Source organism: Vigna radiata, chromosome 5 (assembly GCF_000741045.1).
Source record: "Vigna radiata var. radiata cultivar VC1973A chromosome 5, Vradiata_ver6, whole genome shotgun sequence".
Lineage (NCBI taxonomy): Eukaryota > Viridiplantae > Streptophyta > Magnoliopsida > Fabales > Fabaceae > Vigna > Vigna radiata.
The window spans coordinates 579,590-598,999 of NC_028355.1; the positions used below are offsets into that span (position 1 = coordinate 579,590).

Sequence of the window (19,410 nt, forward strand, 5' to 3'; positions counted from 1 at the left end):
ATTCTAATAATTTAAATTCAATTTTTCCCTATAACAACTCTGAAAGATAGAAAAACCATGTCTAATATTCAATTTTATAATCTTAAGCCTCCATTTATCTAAACTAGATAATACATAAATTTGATAAATGATAAATTAAAAACATCACTATGACACGTCTTTTGTTACTTAATCTATCATTAGTTAAAATTTATTAAAAACTGGAAATATCGTGTATTAATAACAGAAAAGAATAATCAACCATGATTTTTTATTATAAGAAATAATAAATTTCAATAAAGTATTATAAAATGTATTTGTAGGATGAATAAATGTTCAAAACGTACACGTAAATAGTTCTTCGGTAGGCTCAGCGCTGATACACGAGGCTAAGGTTGTTTCCGCCACGATCACTCATCCAATGCACACCGAAATTGAGAAATGTCAGTCACCTGGATGGAGACGTTAGCAATAATAGCAATTTAAGTTTTGAAGCATCCATTGTCTGTGACCGCAGTTTGAGCCAAAAGACATCATCAACGGCTGAGAATTTTTTACCAGAAACTTTAGTAATTGCGCAACCTACTTGATTTCAAAATGATGTTTTATATTGCCATGAAACCCTTGATCCTTAATATTTGGTCCTTCAATATCTAACTCCTACAGTAGCACCAAGATCAAGGGTTTCATGACAATGGTAAAAGTTAGGCCAATCTGTCCCCACCAGAGTTTTACCTCAAGGACAGCATACTGGAAAATCCAAATAAAGAATTAAGAAGCGATCTGCGGCGAAAACTAACCACCGCAACTATATGGAACGTTCAATGCATACGTTACAATTCATTAGATTTACATCGGATCATGTTTTCTTCCTAGTACATTTGCGAAAAAATGGCCCTAGAAATCACTGCACATATCCCTAAATATCACATTCACCACCAATATTGGGGAGGGAAAAAAAGGTAAAACCTGTGTGGGGCTAATATTGGCGCCCTCTATCTGTAAGTTGATATAACTTTTATAATAATAAGGTGGTCAAACCCCCCAACCCAGAATCCTCTGCAGAATCGAAAAATGAGCTTAAGAGGTTGAGAAGGAAAGGGAAACGAGAATTATTGCTGGTGAATGTTACACATATGCAACAGTTACCATGCTCAAAGCCCGAAAAGCCTACTAAAACATAGGAGCAGATCGAAGTTGCTGTATAATATCTTGCACTGTACAGCATTTCCACAGTTCATCCCTAGAATGAATAATCAGAACTTACCCTCTCGGTAGAATGCAATCCTCACATTAGCACAGCAACCACTTTACACCAGCAAATCCATTGGCCACAAACAATATGCCCGACTCTGGTATGAAAATCTTAAGATCCAGTAACAGCCATCTCTGGCGGGGATTTTGGTGAAACCATAGCGTGTTCCTCACCATCCAACTGTCCATTGTCAACTGTGTCGTACAACCTATCAGAAGAATTTCGAGACGCAGCAGTTTCTTTCTCTAAATGGTTTAGCTCAGCCGATACACTACTATTCTCACAGCAGCTTCCAGAAACATGTTGCTCCTTTTCTTGATTGTCCTCTATACAAGGAATAGTAATAAAGTTGACTAAAGGTTTCTTACGAGGTAGCACAGCCTGGCTCAAAGTTGAACATAAGGCAGCAAAAACACGATCTTTAGATTTTGAAGTTTTAGACAACTTCGGCATCTGTAAAATCTCGACCTTTGTCAATTTTCTTTTCAGCCTGAGAGACTCCATTGTTCCTTCATACTCTTCAGATGCTTCTGGATTATTCCTTGGTGGTGGGCGGTAGTCTTCATCATCCTCATCATAATCATAGTCAACCAACCCACCGGATCTTGGACTGAAAATCAAGAGAAACGTATTATACCTTTCAGAAGATGATGTTGTGCAAATTAAATAGACCAATAAAATACAATGAAAAACAAGTATACCTTAACTTTGAGTAGCTTTCAGCATCTCCATTGGATAAGGCATGTTGCCGTTGTTTCACTTTCTGATTATGTGAATTGGATGCAGACGCCGTATCCTCCTCATCACTGATTAACAACCAAATATCTGGAGACTCAATACCAGGTATATAAAATCTCCTACTATAAATGTGAAAGAGGATATATACCTGTCCTCGTTAAAGTAGTCTTCCTCTTCTTTCTCCGGAGCACGCTCATCAAGTCGTCTTCGAATGTCATTCATAATAGAAGTCCCTTTTATCCCATCATTATCCAAATACTGAAGCAAGCACATAATCTTTAGTCAAAAAACCGTACTTCGTAGAGTGTGGGTAAACGAAAATTGGAAATACCTGCTCATATTTTATTTTCAATGAATGAATGGAAACCAAGTACTCAAATTTCACTAACTGGTCCCAGAAAGAATCAACTATATACTTCAGCAATAATTTCATATTCTCCTGCATTATGCAATATTATCAGTTCAAAACTGCTCGAGGTAATGAACAATGAATACATATAAAAGATTGATACCTTGCGAATATACTCAAAAAGCTCAAGAACAGCTGAATTGAGCAGATTGTAGCGATTACCATTAGCAACAAAGGCATCTACAATTGGTTTCAGAAGATCACTTCTAACGAAATGATTTATAAGATGCTCATCCTGCAGGGTAACACTCCAAACTGTTACATGTACTGCAAGAGACAATTAACCATATTCACAAGAAACAACAATAAACAAGGGGATTAAAAAAATAGAATCAAGCAGCAATATCCTAAAACAAGATAATTAGTTTCACATTAAAAAATTCAACCAACTATCTTAAAGGTTGAGTTTCAAAATAATACCACGAGAACAAATCATACAAAAGAATTTAGTGAAAACAATTTACATTAAAGCTACCAGCATAAACAACTTAATGCAGCTATAACAAAGTAAACTAAATTGCCCAAAAGTTACATTCTGGCTAACTGGTACCTTCCTCCCCTCTTGGAAATGAAAGGTCGGAGAACAGCCTGATTAAAAAGAAAAAAATTACAGGTATTTTTACAGTTATCAAGAAGAGGCTCCCAAACAGCCAAGATTTCATACTCCAAGGTTCTCAACCCTAGTTCCCTTCTCAATGAAATTTACTGCAATAAGCTCCAAATTGACAGAATGTAAAACTCAACAATTTATCCATAGAAGCTTATGGAAGGAAAAAAAAGAATAAAATGTTATAGGTTGTTCCACATACAATTGATTTCGAATAATCTACTCTATATTTCATAAATTCAGATCATTCTCAAGATTAAGACACTAACATTACTAGTCAATATGCCTTACCGTAAAAAATAAATAAATCAGTAAATATGCCTCCTAAAAATAAATAATAAGGTATCAGGGCTCATTCTGTAATGATTGGGACAATGGTTTTTATTTGCTGTTGATATAAGGCTGTATGTGTAAGTCCTATATTAACCATAAAATTACAAGCCAGTAGCAGAATATCAAGATTGAGTTAATACATATAGAGTAGGGGAAGGGGGATCTTCACTCTGGCATTTGCACTTGCCAAAGTCAAAACAGACAATATCTGCACAAACATTTAAACATACATGGCGTGAGAGAATAGCGCGAACAAACCGCACAGCACCAACAACAAGGTATTTCTCTCTTCTCCGTGACAGTAATAGAATTTTATCCGTGACTTTATTAAGAAGAAAGTTACACCTGCAAAAAAAGAGATCTATGTCTTAATCACATTAAGTGATCAACAACATAAAGTCATTCAGGTTACTGCTTGGCAAGAAGGAAATACTTTATCCTGTATGGGTGGTGTTGGACACAAAAGCATAGCAATTCACATATGTTTGATAGAATCTCTGGCTTTGTCCCACTCTGGCACTTTATTTGGCTATTCACATGAACATTTTCCGTAGGACATGACGCTGTTATCACATCAATCAGTTGACCTAGATGCTTCTCATAGAAAATATCGATAATAGTATCCCTCTGTCAAGTAAAACTGAAAAGTTAATAAAAAAAAAAGCTCCAATATAACCATCTAATCTAATAACACAAGAATGAGACATTAACGCATAGCATACCAGCTTCTCAAACAAAAATCAACACATTAAATTAACACAACTCAATTTTCAAAATTTGCAACCTGCGCAAACAAACTCAAATGAGAAATAAGAGAACGAAACCAGACCCACAATTGATTTCAACAATCTATGTTGTCCAACATCTGAATGTAAAAGTTGCACGACAAGCAAATAGAACTAATAGGACAGTCTAGTATATCAAAAAATAGCTCAAAGCTGGAGGGATACACCCTCATTTAATACACTATTTTAGTCATGTCAATAGTCAATACGGAAACTCCTACTACTCACAAGAAATGTGCTCTAGAATTCTTGAATGCTATAAAAGTAAACGAGTAAACGAAAAAATAAAATAGCAGCACATGACTCAATTATTGGAAATAATATTGGAAGCCTGCCCGTCTAATTCCTTCACAATAATTTCTTCCAACAACTACCAGTGGAGTCGCACACATCCCTACCAATCCAATTATCAAAAGATGCAACCTCTTCTAAACAGTAACAGGAAGCTGCATTGTAATTTTTAAAAAAACTCAACACCACAAAATCTGCTTATAAGAACACGGTTGCACCTTCTTGTATACTATAAGTTTGTCATAGACTTAATCAATGTGGAATTTCTAAAAAACCTCCTTACACAAAGGACAGAACATATTGGCCAACTCAATAGCAAATAACAAAATAGAACCAACAACAATCGCTAGAATAGTCACTAATAACATTTTAAGAAGTGAATTTGGCCCTAACTCAACCCTACTACCTGTAAAGTGAGGTGTATATTCCCCTTCTATACTCTAATTTGTTGATATCATTAGATGATGTTGAATCTCCAACACTATCAAGAGCAGAGATGAGCCAACAAAATTGATTATCATCAACCACTAAATCAATTATCATCAACTCCTTTCTACATATTCCCTTCAACCAATACACTTTGTAGCTCCCTAAATAGCCATGATAAACAATATTGCTGTCACTAAACCATCCCATCCAATAACACATAAGTCATAGCCAAATACTACATATGGCAGCACTTCCCATACATTGGGTTACCGTTGGTTGGTTCATCTGTCCACATTTTAGACACTAAGGCACTTTCTCCATAGGTATTAGATATTAGATATGTCAATATAATTACATTCATGTATATTCACTTAACAACTCAAGCTTTTTGGATAGTTGGTTCATGAGGCTGTTAGACATAGAGAAGAGAAGAAATAAGAAAGCCATTTCAAAAGCTGAGATGTGATTCCAACCTTTAGTATCCACAACTTAAAGTAGAATAAAACTGGAATAGAAGGCTAAAAATAGGACTAAGGAGCACCACTAAAGCTTTTAAAACCGGCGCAAGAGATTTATTTGATAAGTATATGTTTAATAATGCTTATTTGTTATGTTCTTGGCTAACATTGTTGAGTAAAATTAGCTTTAAAATTGTCAAAAAATAGTAGAAGAATGTTATGTTTCTTGGCTAAGATCGATAAAATAAAGAAAATACAAGAATGGTGATAGAATGATAGGATAATTGTTAATATGTCCCAAAATTCAAGATGTTAATAGTGCTTATGAGTTTTTTTCATCATCAAGACTTAATAAATAACTTAGTCTAGAATCAATTTACAATCATATCATTATAAAAGGAAAGTAATTAGATTACAAATGTAATAATTTATTAAAGCCTTTCAAATTGCTTAGTGAATTATAGAAAAAAAAAAAAACTATTGGAAGTCCCACTAATGAAATTTATAGTATATAAGTAGGTGCAGACCTCTCCTTAAAAAGAAAACTAAATAATACTCAAGTATTTTGCTAAAAATATTAAAAAAAAAACACAATGATTTCTATGATGACTATAAAAGGGAAATAGAATATTTTGTCTGAAGAGGGGGAAAATGGCATAATTATCTTCAAAATGAACATCCTAAAAACAAGATATTGTCAAAAAAAGATAACAAATGCTTAAATATTACTATTTTATAATCAAATTCCCTTAATAAATAGAACCTTTAATATTATACACACACACATTGAAACATTTAAAAATCAACTTACAATCATATCATTATAAAAGGAAAGTAATTAGATTGCAAATGTCATAATTTATTATAGCCTTTCAAATTGCAATAGTAGATTATACAAGAAAAAAACTATTAGAAAGGAAAATAAATAATACTCAAGTATTTTTCTAAAAATATTAAAAAAACACAATGGTTTCTATAATAATGACTATAAAAAAGGGAAATAGAAAATTTGTCTGAAGAGGGGAAAATGGCATTAATTATCTTAATAATGAACATCATAGAAAACAAGATATTGTCAAAAAAAGATAACAAATATTTAAATATTACTATTTTATAATCAAATCCCCTTAATGAATAGGACCTTTAATATTATAGGCACACACACATATTGAAACATTTAAAAATAAAGTGGGGGAGGACTCCTAGTTATGTGAATAGATCCATCCTAAGCATGCCTATAATAACAATAATTAATATAATGTAGTTTAAATTCAAGAAATGCAATTTTTAAACTTAAATTAAAATATTATTTAAATTTGAAGTAAATTCTAAAATATTAAAAAAGAAATCTCACTTCCATCCTCTTATCACTCCCAGGATTCTAGACTCATTTGGGTCAAGCAAAAAATCAGTTAGAAAGCAAGGCAAAATTGAGAGATCAGAGAAAAAGGCCAAATCAAACCTGTGCTCCAGACAATGAGCATGAGTCTAATAGACTGCGGAGAATCTCAAGAAATTGGCAATGCATGTCATCCCCAAAATCTGTTATCATGCCCTTAACCTGTACGTTACAGAACTTAATTAAACAAAACAACTATTCAGAATCCACATTTTCACATTTTTACTGGGGATGTGCACCGAAATTTATTTCCATATATTATTTAGAAAGGTAAAATATATTGGTGCAAATTTCAATTGAACTTCCAACAAACTTTTATAAACAATACAACAATGGACTACTTATCAAGTATTTAAATTTAGGAGGTTTAACACTTTACATTGAAAATTAAAAGATGCAATAAATTATAAAAAACATTTATTAAGAATATTTAAACGAATGATAAATAGATTATCCTGATAGTCCTTTCAATTTAATATCCATTATTTCCATTTATTATTAAGGCTAAACTACTATCAGGAACAAAGGCCAATATATTGGTACAACTTCCAATTTAACTTCAAACGAACTTTCATAAACGTTACAACAATGATCTACTTATCAAGTATTTAAATTTAGGAGGGATAGCACTTTACATGGACAATTAACAGATTCAACAAATCTTAAAAAGCACTTACACGGAATATTTAAAATAATAAAAAGATCATCTCGGTCACACCCTTGATTACTTTGTTCTTTGTCAATAACTCAGATTGTCTAGCGGAAAATTGAAGCAGAACATGAATATTGAGAATTATAAAAGATTTTACCACTGATTACCGTATCTATTGTTTCCTCTACTCTTAATAAAATGCATCTTATGGTTCCTAGTTACTCCAAAATTTCACCTTTTAGATTCATGCAAATGACACTAATGAAAACATACTCACCTAACCAGTAGTCATAAAGTCCAGAAAAATGCTTTATCACCTGCTTCACTCCAATATTTAAGGCTCTACTCATTTCTATTCAATGTTTTTTTGTCACTTTCATTGATGATTATGTACCTGGTTATTCTTTAATGAAAATTACGTTCTACTGTATTTCAAAGTTTGTCAGCTAAAATTCAAAATCGATTTATTCTTCTATTAAATTTTGTTCATTCAAAATGCTAGTGAATAAATCTTCCCAACATCTATTACTTCACAACGTATTATTTATTAAACATCTTTTACTCCCACAGCATGCCACAATGGTGTTTTCAAAAGAAACAGTTGGTTGAAACCATTCGTAGACTTCTTCCCCATAATGATAATCTTCATTTATAGGGGAAGAAATTTCTCTCCACGTCATTTGATCAACCACATTTCACAATCAAGTTCCCCACTCCGCCTGGTATCCACAATATAGTTTTAATCATGTTAATTTTTTTTGCTACACATTATTTATCCAAGACTGCACTACAGGTAAAGATAAACTATCAAACCTTTAGAATGTCTTCCTTCCGTTACTCACCTCCAAAAGAACTCATTGCCTTTGTCCATGATTTCAATGATAAATTGCACCTGCTAGACTTGCCCCTTCTCTTCTATTGTAGTTTATGCCAATTTACTGCATACCCTCTACATATTCCATCTATTGTTCCAGAGCAACTGTTGCGCTCGTGCTCCACCACACAGTGGTTGACCAACAGTGGACTCAAATTAGTACTTCCTTCCACTAATACTTCAACTTCATTTTCTCCAATCACCCCTCCACCTATGTCCCCTGTACTTGAACGTTCCACTGCACTACAAAAAGGTATTCAACTCTCACAATCCTAATCTTCCGCTCCCTATGCTTGCATTTTAAAAATGATCATATCTCATTGCTATTTATTTTGATCCCTTTTGATTCTCCATTTATTTCAAGTCTATAGGTGAAATCATGGGCAATCCCAACTAGCAACAAGTGATGTTGGATGAAATGGCATCTTTACATTCTAGTGGCACTTGAGAACTTGTAACTTCACCTCCTAACAAGACTATGGCATCAGATTCATACATTAAAGAATAAATGTAATGGTCATGTTCATCACTAAGGGCACCTATGATCGTTTGTGTGGCCAAAAACCATATTTTAATCTCTTCCTAGTCATGGCTGCTATTCATCAGAGGCTTGTTTGCAAATCGGATATTAAAAATTGCTCATTGTAAGTAGAACTGCAAGAAGTTTATGCAGACCAAACTTTGACTTTGGGTTTTACTGTCTCTAGTGACTCCCACCTTATTATCATCTTCATTGTTCGGTCTATGGTATCAAGCAGACTCATCAATCAAGGTTTAGATATTTTAGCTCTGGCTTAATATAGTTTGCCATGCCAAATTATGAAGCTGAACAATCTGCTTTCTCCATTCATTCTCCATAGTATCCGTGATTTCCTTCTCCATCTCACTAGTGTATTTATTGTATCACCTATGCTGATGAAATAATCATCAATGATGATGACATAAATGGTATAGCATCTCAAAGCCAATCTCTTCAGTCAATTTCTGGAAAAAGACAACGGACATCTCTTCTTGAGGATTGAAGTTCGCTCAATCCTCTTCAACTATTGCAATGTAGCATGCTTTCAATATGCTTACTGAGACTGATGCTCAATTGTCATCTTACCATAGCCAAAATCACTAGTTTCTACGATGCTAGGTACTGTTTTCTTATTGGAGGAATCTGAGTTAATGGAGGTGCAAGCATAGCACATAGTTGTCAAATCCATGTCTATGGCAGCAGCTGCATGGGAGCTTAAATGGCTTACACATTTAATCCTAAAGCTAAAATTGCTAGACATATAGGATACAGAACTTATTTGCGACAATAGTTACACTTCACATTCACACAAACTCAAACTTCAATTAGCATAAATTAACCTGTCTCTCAAATTAAAACACACGAGGAGAAAGTCACACACACAGACACCAAGGACATTCGATTTCCACCGGCATTCATCTAGAAAGAATATGTGACTTCATTTCCATGCAAGAACTTACCAATAGTCCAAGAAGTGTAATTCCCTCCTCTCGAACAACATAAGATCGCAGAAGATTAGGATCCTGATTCAAGAAGAGAATGAGGATATCTGTCCTGCAACATCACAACATTGCCCTCTTAATAATTAATCAATAAGAATGTCAGCAGAAAAGTAAAAACAAAAGAGGGGGCATCATACCCAGTAAGCATAAGCTTCTTGTCTTGACTTTGCAAGAGTAAATCAGAGATGACGTCAAAGATCCCCTCATTCATCAGATCTCTACAAACATATATTCAAAATCAACCAATAAAATTTAATAAGATCCAATAACAGAGCATATAGCAAAATAAATAAATAAATAAATAACCGGGAATTCAAGTAGAATAATAAGACATCTATGCTACATGTAAAAAAAAATGTGAGAGCTTCCTAATAAAAATCCCATTGAAGTGCTTTTATAGAGATGGCTTTGATAATTATACAAAGAATTTGCTTTCTAAAGATGTTTACTGTCATAAAATTACCAGGCATGTACTTAGTGAAAAATCCAAACTGAAGATATCAAATCTTCTGTAAACACGTATGATGATAGTTTAAAAATAAAAAGCATGGAGTAAGAAAAATAAAAAGCATATGCAAGCCTTCGCAGATCCACTATTGAAGATTCCATTACCATGCAAGAAGTAGAACTTTTAGACATGCTTGATCAAATTTTCCTTTCAAGAAACAAACTTGACAAGAATACAACAATCTACCTAAATAACTACACCAAGAATGCAATCAAACTAGAGCAACTGATTTTAAAATTGGAGAGCACAAACTTCATAAGAAGAAGACACAGTGTCAACAGCAACCTGTACCACTCCACATGCTACATACCGAAAGAGCCGAAGCTGCCGCACCATCTGTAAGCTCTTGCTACAACTAATAAACTCATGTAAGAAATGGACCTGTCCATCATAGGAAGAGGCAACAATATTTAATATAAGAATCACCAGTAATGCTAATCATGAACATAAAAAATGGCATTAACATTTAAAGCAAGTTAACACAAAAGATAGAAAGAAACACTGTATTATTATACTCATACATAAATAAGAATAAAGGTCAAGCAGGCTATTAATGTAATATGTTTGTTGTCTGTTTGTTGTTTGTTTATTCTTATTTTGTAAAACAGTTGTATCTCTTTATCTGCTTTTATTTTCTCTTTATTTTTGTAATTTTCAGAGGTTACACTAGTTTGTAACCACCCATAACTGCTCATAACTTCTTTCTTTCTCGCTATGAGTTCTGTCTGGCAGAACTGCAAAGTAATCTTTCCATACATGTTCAACCATGGTACTTTACATTCTGTTCTTCTATATTGTTCTATCATGGTAACTAACTGAACTGTATTCCGTTAGGGCTGTCAGATAGGAGTCCGTTATTAGCCAAGGCTCCACTAAAATAGGTCACAGATTCAGATAATAGATAACTATGATATTCTTTACACAAGTTTCTATAAAACTATCAGTACTAGTATCTTGAATAACAACACAACAGTCTTCGGGGGTGGTACCTCGAATAACACAATGCATATTTTCCAAAGTTTTGAAACAAAGTCAGATTCGAGAGGGGGAGCATAAAAGATCAATAGTTAATAGAATAATGACCTAAACAAAGTGTAGAGAACAACAGGAACCATTTATTGGCATAACCTCACACTGGAATTCCATTTCTTCTCTTAGTAAAATTTCATCAAATGTAACTGCACACAAATAATAAGCTATGCCACCAAGAGGGGAAATGTCAACTAGTGAAATACCAATGTCATGCTGGAAATAGTAAACTAGTATTTGTCATTACCATATTTTTCTTTGATTCAGGAGAGGTGGTGGGTGATTTTAACCTAGCAAACAATTCCTGGATAAATGTGCTGTCATCCTTCAATAAAGAAACAACCTAAAAATAACAGAGACAAAACAAAATATAACAGATCCTATATTAAATGTAAACCTTCTTTCCATACAACCCAAAATCTTACAATGGCATTGTTTGCATGTACTATGGAGTTAAGATTAGCAACAGTAGCCTCATCCAAAACTCTAGCCAAAACAACATCCTAAAATCAATAAATGAAGGTAAGAACCAAATTACAAATAAATAGAGTAAACAAGAAAAGGCTTCTGAGGAGCAAACCTTCAAAAAACCGACTCTATATGTCTGATGTATCTTAGATAATACAATTGAGTTTCTTATAGGTAAGGCCTACAAAGAAAATAGGTAAATACTATGAAAGAAGTAAAAATTTCCTGGCATGCCAAGAGATCTACCTACCACCTGGATTCTCTCCCAAAATAGAATAGATAATCAGATCACAAAAACATACCTCTTTAAAAATAACATGGTCCTTTAAGAATTTACGATGATGTTGAACATGGGGAACCTTTGGATCATCTAAATGACATAACAATAGATTCAAAGAAAAAACCACTTTTAGTGTTTGTTCACTACTAACAATGCGTAAAACACAATAGGATGTAATGTCTAAATACCAAAAAACGCATTTCACTAGTTTGAGAAAAAAAGTGTTCAACGAACTTACACTCAAGGGTACCAATAATGTCCATCATTAACTCATCACTAAATAAACGCTCAAAAATTTGTGTACTGTTAAGCAAAACTGCAAGAAAACAAACATATATATCAAAAATGACAAACTTCTATAAAAGGGAACTACGTATGGCATAAAAGTGAATACTGACTGATCCCTTTGATTATTTTGAAAATCATGTGAAGGCCATCCATATTTTCCAATTCTTCACAAACTCTGAATACTTCTATAAGTTTCCTAAAAAAATCTTGCTGCATTGGAAATACAAAATGAAAAAGGTTAATCTAGAGGGAAAATGGAAGGAATTTACATATTTATAAGTTTTAAGGCACCCTTACATACACATGATCGTTGAGATGTGTAAACCTCAGAAAAAAAGGGGAAAAAATGCAACAGGATTGACTACGTAATCTTTCGAAATTTGCAAACAATATAAGACTTGGTAAATAGTAATTAACGTTGGTATAACGGTGCAAGTAAGCATAACCATCATCAGTATCACATAAGTACCAATTAATATACCATACATGTTGAAAACTTGGTTGGCAAAATCAGAAAGGACACTTCTCTACCAAAAAACGATAAAAACATACCACAAAATTTTATAATCCATGGTAACTTTCACCTAAATTTATTTAAAGATAAGAACAGTGAACAACTTAGAGTAAGATAAAACTGCAAATTTACATGCATCAGAAGTCATGGATGACTCAAACTAACTATCTAGTCTATCTTATCATTCAATCCTTTAATTACTGGGTGATCCCAAATCATGTACAATGAAGGAGCCTAATCTATGAAGACAATGTATGCACATATACAGGTGATTTATTTAATCTTACATCACTTAAAATTAGTTCTGCAAGCCGTGACTGATCTGTATTGTCACTCTCAACCACCATCTGTGAACAAAAAAGAGGATTAACTTCACTGAAGCTTGATAGATAAGTCTAAACAATAAAAACAATAACCCTGAGCCAAAATTCAACTGAAGTACAATAATATCTACCACAAATTGTGTGAAATATCATTAAAAGCTACACCAATTGTGTGAAATATCATTAAAAGCTACACCAATATGTATTTTGTAACAATCATATAACAATCCACACAAAAGTGTGCTCAACAAAAACCATTAATTTGCTATATTGTTGGTGGTAATTCCATAAACTAATGATAATTGCACAGCAAAATTGTTCCAAAAAGTAAATCAAGAACTTGCATGAATGGATGGATGGATTCCATAAATAAACGATGGTTGTAAAGCAACTTAAACAAGTACTTTCAAACCTTAAGAATCAATGGAAGCGTTGACAATTCAACTGTGGGCAAGTCCCTTGACTCACTGTTCCCACTATGAAATGCCTCACCTGAAATATACAGCAAACAGTAAGACCAAGTCCATAAAGCACCGAACAAAATAATTCAGCAATATAATGGCTTCTCCCTCCTTTTTATCTTTAACTATAAGTTTAAATTTATTGAAACAGTCATGCCTACAAAAATTAAAACTTGACAGTTTCTCATTGATTGTATACACAAGCTGCAGCAATCTACACCCAAAATAATGGTTTCATTCATCAACTCAGCTCCAGGACCAATACAGTCATATCATATGAATTTTATGCCATAGTAAGGAGGAGTAGTTTATTTACTCTAGTTCAAGAAGGAATTCCGTGTACAGCACCAAACGACATTTAAATGGTAAAGTAGTAATTATTTTAAAATTAAGAATTAGAACATCAGATAAATAAAAGTAAAACAAAAGCATATAGTAGCAGAAGCAAAAAAACAACTCCTAAGAGTTATATTCTCATTAATAATAAAGTTAACAATAAAATAGTATACAGAAATTAAGAAAGTGTTAACAATTTTCAATAATTGAAAAGGTTAATGAGATATTTAGTAGATAAAGCATGTAAACAACTTCCGGTACAAAGAGAGAATAATAAAATTCAAATTTTTCATTACTTACTATTTAAAGTATTAAAATTCATATTCCTTTGCACATTGCAAATATGGTCCCTGAATAAAACAATTATATGAATTAAGATTTGTTCCATAGCAGAAAGAAAAAAAATAGAGAAAGATGTGAAGTAATTAAATTTTAATAGTTATATGCTACCATATGTAAGAGCAACCACCAGGGACTTGAAAGCTAAGTGCAAGTTCAGTAGCATATTCTGGATCTCTCCATGAAATAATTGTATCTGCATAACAAAATAGTGTCTACCAGTGAACCTTGATATGCTTCAAGAACAAAAGGTACACTACTAGTCATTACCTTCTTGTTTCCTGTAAATATCATCAGGAGAGATGCGATGCAAAAGTATGTTTTCATTGTCTTCTTCATCATAAACATATAAGCCCAGATCTTCTGATCGCTGCATTATAAGATATTATGATGTTTCATTATCATAATAAAAAACAATTGAGATCAATCAACCACCTATTTCTGTTTAACATCAGATTTTGTTGTCAACTCTAAATTGCATCTTTATGCACTAAATTAATAAAACATATTACCATCAATATCACCAATCACAGAGGAAACTACATATTATAAATTATTATCTTAATAAAATGCAAAGACAAAAGCTTCTTACCATACACATAATCAGATATAAAGTGGATATCAAGCATACAATGTAGAGAAGTGGTCATATATGCAACACACATGTTAGTCACGAGTGAAAGCTTTTATCAAAAAGTGTCCAAACCTCCAACTAATCAGCACTAATGCAAAGACAAAAGCCTCTGACCATACACATAATCAGATATAAAGTGGATGTTAAGCATACAATTTACAGAAGTACTCGTATATGCAACATACATGTTAGTCACTGGTGAAAGCTTTTATTATCAAAAAGTGTCCAAACCTCCAAATAATCAACACTGACATGCCCAGTGCCTTGGTCATCCCATTTGCCATCACCATTCAGACGATAGACCTTGACACGCTGAAATCCAATAAGAAGAAATACTTGAGTAAAGAGTCAATGTAAACATTTCAACCATTCAAGATATTGAGATTGAAAACACATTCCTGGTAAGTTTTCCAAATGCCCATATTGTATTAAGTCAGAATTCAAAACCCTCTTTTTCTTTCGTTTTCCCAAACCTAAATCTTACTGATTCCACCTTTTCTGATTATTTTTATAGCAGATTAACTGCTTGACTAACTCTTAACAGTTTAACTGTGTTTTGGATATTGCCAAGTCACATTTCCAATGGATAAAATGGGCTACCTATCATGTAAGGGCAGATACTGGTGTTGCAAGAATGATTTTTCAGAGGCCATAATTGCCTTTGAAAATAAATTAAAATGTTCAGTTTTTATGTTGTCCTAATTGTTACCGGATGTTAAACCCTTCAAAGTATCTACATCTACATTTTAGAAGGGATTTAAATGTAACAAAAACTAATCATGTTTTTACTATGAAGGTTGGCTGCTTGAATTATAAGATGTCATAAAATGTTGTCTTACATTACAAGCAAAGATAGACCATTAACCTATAAATATCTGTTATTGGTTTGACCATAGTTTTTCTCGGTCTTCCTCTACTCATTACAATTTTCATTCTATTTGGTCAATGCTCCTAACTGGCATGGTTGTCAAAATTGATTTCCAACACCAGAATGGAATGTATGCATGGGTGTAGGATTGTAAGATTGTATGCAACATAACACATAAATAAATCACAACAAACATTTAACGAAAATTGAAAACTCATAAGGTTTTATACAAACAGTTCCTAACTCATAAAACCAAGTCCCAACTTCAAACCTAAAGCCCCAGCCCCACTAGCACCACTTCCTTACAACAAAACAAACAGCGAAAAATAAAACCAAGTCTATCTAGTTCACACACTTACTGAGCTGTTGATTACAGCCACAAAGAACCACAGAAGAGTCAACTGAAACGAAGGAGAGATACTCAAGCCACAGAGCAAAAAAACAAAGCTGAGGGAAGATCCAAAGAGGGTCATAGGATAAAGAACAGCTGTCATGCAACAGATTAGGGCAGCAAACAGATTGTGCAACATAACCCAATTCACTTGCCAAATTGACGTTCCATATACTTTGTCTTTGTTTCAATTCCACATAGGCCAAACTCATGTATTTCCAAGACCCACTTGTCTCCAAATCTCTAACTTCCCAATTGTTTCTCCTAAAGCATTCTCAAACTAAGGCTCCCTTAAATTTTATCATCAAGAAAACATCAATTCAGCTAAGATGGTGTAATCATGCACTATTAAAACATTTGCATATATGGTTACTGAAAAGAAAGCCTTCTAACAGAAGTTGATAGATCTTAGAGGGTGACTTTTAAGAGGAGGGAGGGAGGGGGCGGCGGCTGTGCATATGTGTGTATACACAGTCTTATCTTTAGTTGATGTGAGATTTTCAATACCCGAGAGCTGAACATATGGGGCATGGGAATAGATATTTATAGGTGGTCCAATAGCATATAACATCACGGGCTCATTAAACCTTGCTAGGATAGGTTTTGACGTTATCTTAAAAGTGGATCTAACTCAATCTTACATAACCGACTTATAAAATAAGATTTGCATCCTACTTATATAAATTATAATTTGGTCATATCTCTAGTCGATATGGAATCTTCAACAACAAAGAAATAAACACTCCAATAAGTTTTTGGTCATATATAATATAGTGCAAAAACTGTAGGAAGAGGAGGACCACAAAAATTGCAAGTGAAATCATTAAAAGTAACTTAGATCCAATGACCTTGTTGACCACGTGATTTATGACATATGACAATGGCAAGCCAATGAAAGTATTAAAAATAGTATAGATAATCTAAAGGGAGAATTTTAAGACATGGCTTATAACGTAACACAATGCCATCCTTTGTTCTGAGAAGCTAATCACATCTAGCCAGGGAAGGCCTTTTTGTTGAAATTGGATAGATAAGATACAAGTAGTGAACAAAAAGTTTATAAGCTTGGTAAAATGTTCCTAAAACGCTATTCGTTTAATGTGGCTGCTTATTTGAATGAATATAAAATGTTCCAAATGTCATTTCTGCACAACTTCCATTTTGTGCTAATAAGAACGCTTAAATGGTATTAAATTGTTGTATTATATATGTGCAAGAAGCACAAACAGAGAAGAAAGAGTGATGGGTCTTTGAATTGTTATCATTTAGTCTTGTTTGCAAAGATTGAGGACAAGACAGAGAAGAGACATGGATCTTTGAACATGCCCAATATTGGAGAGAAAACTCACCAAAATTGATGAGTAGGCACTGGAAATGAAGAAGCAACCTTTAGAAATCTGAAAACTCACCAGAAGATCAGCAGTGAGCACTGCACATAGCAGAAGTGGAACAGAGGAGGGTTGAAGAGCAGAAGTTACAAAACATAAGAAGGTGCAGGAGCTATGACAAAACAAGTAGAGCAGACAGAAGAGAAACAAGTGAGAATGAACAAAAAAATGCATCAGATTTAGGATGGGAATTTTACAAGTTGGGCACCAAAAATCCCTGAAAAGGCTGGTGCTCAGGGCCAAACTTGACTTTTGTCATTTATAGACTGTAATGGCCACTATAAATTTTGGGCGCAAATGTGCAACAGCCAGGAGCAACACAACTGCCAAAGGAGTTGGAGAAGCGGCAGGGTGCCACAACACTCCGCTCCAGCCCTATTACCACTTGATTGATAACCATAGCCAGCTCATGACAAAAAATATGCAGCTTCAAGCAAGAAATGTTAACAGACAGAATCAAGTGCCAATCGAAGAACAGAAACTACAAAATCTGGGTTAAATAATAGAATGATCATTTTTTTTTTATTTAAATGAGTTTTTACTTTACTAGTGACTAAAGAACTGTCAAAACTGAGCATAGGCAAGTTCAAATGCTAATCTCGATGTGCTATATGTCCATATTACAGTTCATGCCGCACCACATTGTTGCAAGCAAAACGCAGTGTTGGACCCCTCATGATAAAGACTTAACATCTCGAACACAAAAATAGAGGGGGAACCAGTAACTCTCACTAGGATAGACTTTGATTGACATTGACTGACATTGATTCCATCTTAGAAACACCTATTTTATTCCCTTATACAGAGTTCCATAAGAACTCGATAACAAACCTATTATCAACAAATCATCCAAATCCAATCACGAGTTTTTAAAGGGCCTTGACTATCACATCACAACGTTATGTCGAAAATCTTACTTTTTATTACTTCCTGACATATCAGATAAGTTGATACTAGGTACTATAAAAAAATCCTCAAATGAAAAGTCTAAAATTTAGAAAAAAAAAAAAAACATAGAGGAATAAAAACAACTATTAGTTTATCACACCAACGAGATACAACGTAAAATGCGTATTCAAGTATGAGCACTATCCTCCACTTCGTTGCCTTTCATGTTTCTAAGAATATCAACATAGTAAAGCATTTTATAAAGCATAATACTAACTGAGTGATAACTAACAATACACAGTAAACCGCTGCAGCCAAATACAAAAATCCATAACACTTATTCACACGTTCACCAATTCATCAATAAAACAAATTGATAAGCGAACTCTGAACACGTCGAACAGCAATGCAAAATGCAATTACATCCACTAAAACTCGAGGATTAAACACAGAAGCTTTCAACTACTCATAAAGCACACTTGCCTGCATCGAATTAGCGTTTGTCTGCGATTTCTCCGGAGCACCCATCGTAGGCAGCAACTCAAAATTTCAAAGCAAAAAAAAAAAAAAAAAAACAGAGATACTGAATTTTGGGGTTCAAATTAGGGTTTGGATAACGAAAGAAGCGTGAAAGGAAAAATCTACTATAGCGAGGTGATCGAGCTTTGGGGAATCAACAGGAAACCCTAACTGCCATTGACGTAGCATGGTGAAGGTTCCACATATACACTCTCTTGTTTCTCTCTCGTATATAATATTTTCCGTGTAAGAGTGTGTCTCCCTGACTTAGTTTATGCAAAGGAGAAACAGAAAACAAATACGCGTGCGTGAAATATTGAAAACACCACTACTTTCCCGCTGAAATTACTAATGCGCCATTTGCAACTGAAGTTCGCTTTACACGTGTTGGTGACTGGATGGACATTCGTCTAAATTTTTTTTGACTTGTATATAATTTTAATTTT

At 33.7% G+C, this 19,410-nt stretch overlaps 1 protein-coding gene across 3 annotated transcripts; it reads right to left on the minus strand.

Annotated features, from left to right (window-relative positions):
• Nucleotides 1-201: 201 nt before the first annotated feature.
• LOC106760123 (serine/threonine-protein phosphatase 4 regulatory subunit 3) lies at nt 202-19,252 on the minus strand. 3 transcript variants are annotated; one of them, XR_002667667.1, is made up of 26 exons: nt 19,091-19,252; nt 18,929-18,985; nt 15,142-15,222; nt 14,547-14,646; nt 14,388-14,472; nt 14,238-14,287; nt 13,553-13,632; nt 13,105-13,164; nt 12,414-12,513; nt 12,254-12,331; nt 12,038-12,105; nt 11,848-11,916; nt 11,693-11,770; nt 11,515-11,610; nt 10,549-10,619; nt 9,868-9,948; nt 9,689-9,782; nt 6,747-6,845; nt 3,755-3,948; nt 3,552-3,666; nt 2,485-2,616; nt 2,304-2,411; nt 2,121-2,230; nt 1,936-2,040; nt 1,247-1,844; nt 202-431 (listed from the first exon to the last, which is right to left on the minus strand). XR_002667667.1 is itself a non-coding variant. In XM_014643560.2 (25 exons), exons 1-25 carry the CDS (start codon nt 19,151-19,153, stop codon nt 1,346-1,348), a joined length of 2,673 nt encoding a protein of 890 aa, XP_014499046.1. In that variant the 5' UTR covers nt 19,154-19,252; the 3' UTR covers nt 760-1,345. The 3 variants fall into 3 exon arrangements, 1 of the variants encoding a protein (XP_014499046.1); XR_002667668.1 differs by lacking the exon at nt 202-431 and adding an exon at nt 505-522; XM_014643560.2 differs by lacking the exon at nt 202-431 and having other exon boundaries at nt 760-1,844.
• Nucleotides 19,253-19,410: the final 158 nt, after the last annotated feature.

What these genes read in the sequence shown, in the direction of transcription:
- LOC106760123 (XM_014643560.2), bottom strand. Translation starts at nt 19,153, where the DNA reads ATGCTACGTCAATGGCAGTTAGGGTTTCCTGTTGATTCCCCAAAGCTC. An exon ending in GGTGGTTGCTCTTACATATG is followed by an intron (nt 14,288 to 14,387) that starts GTAGCATATAAC and finishes TGTTTTATTCAG; the next exon opens with GGACCATATTTGCAATGTGC. An exon ending in GCGCTATTCTCTCACGCCAT is followed by an intron (nt 2,617 to 3,551) that starts GTATGTTTAAAT and finishes GTTACCCTGCAG; the next exon opens with GATGAGCATCTTATAAATCA.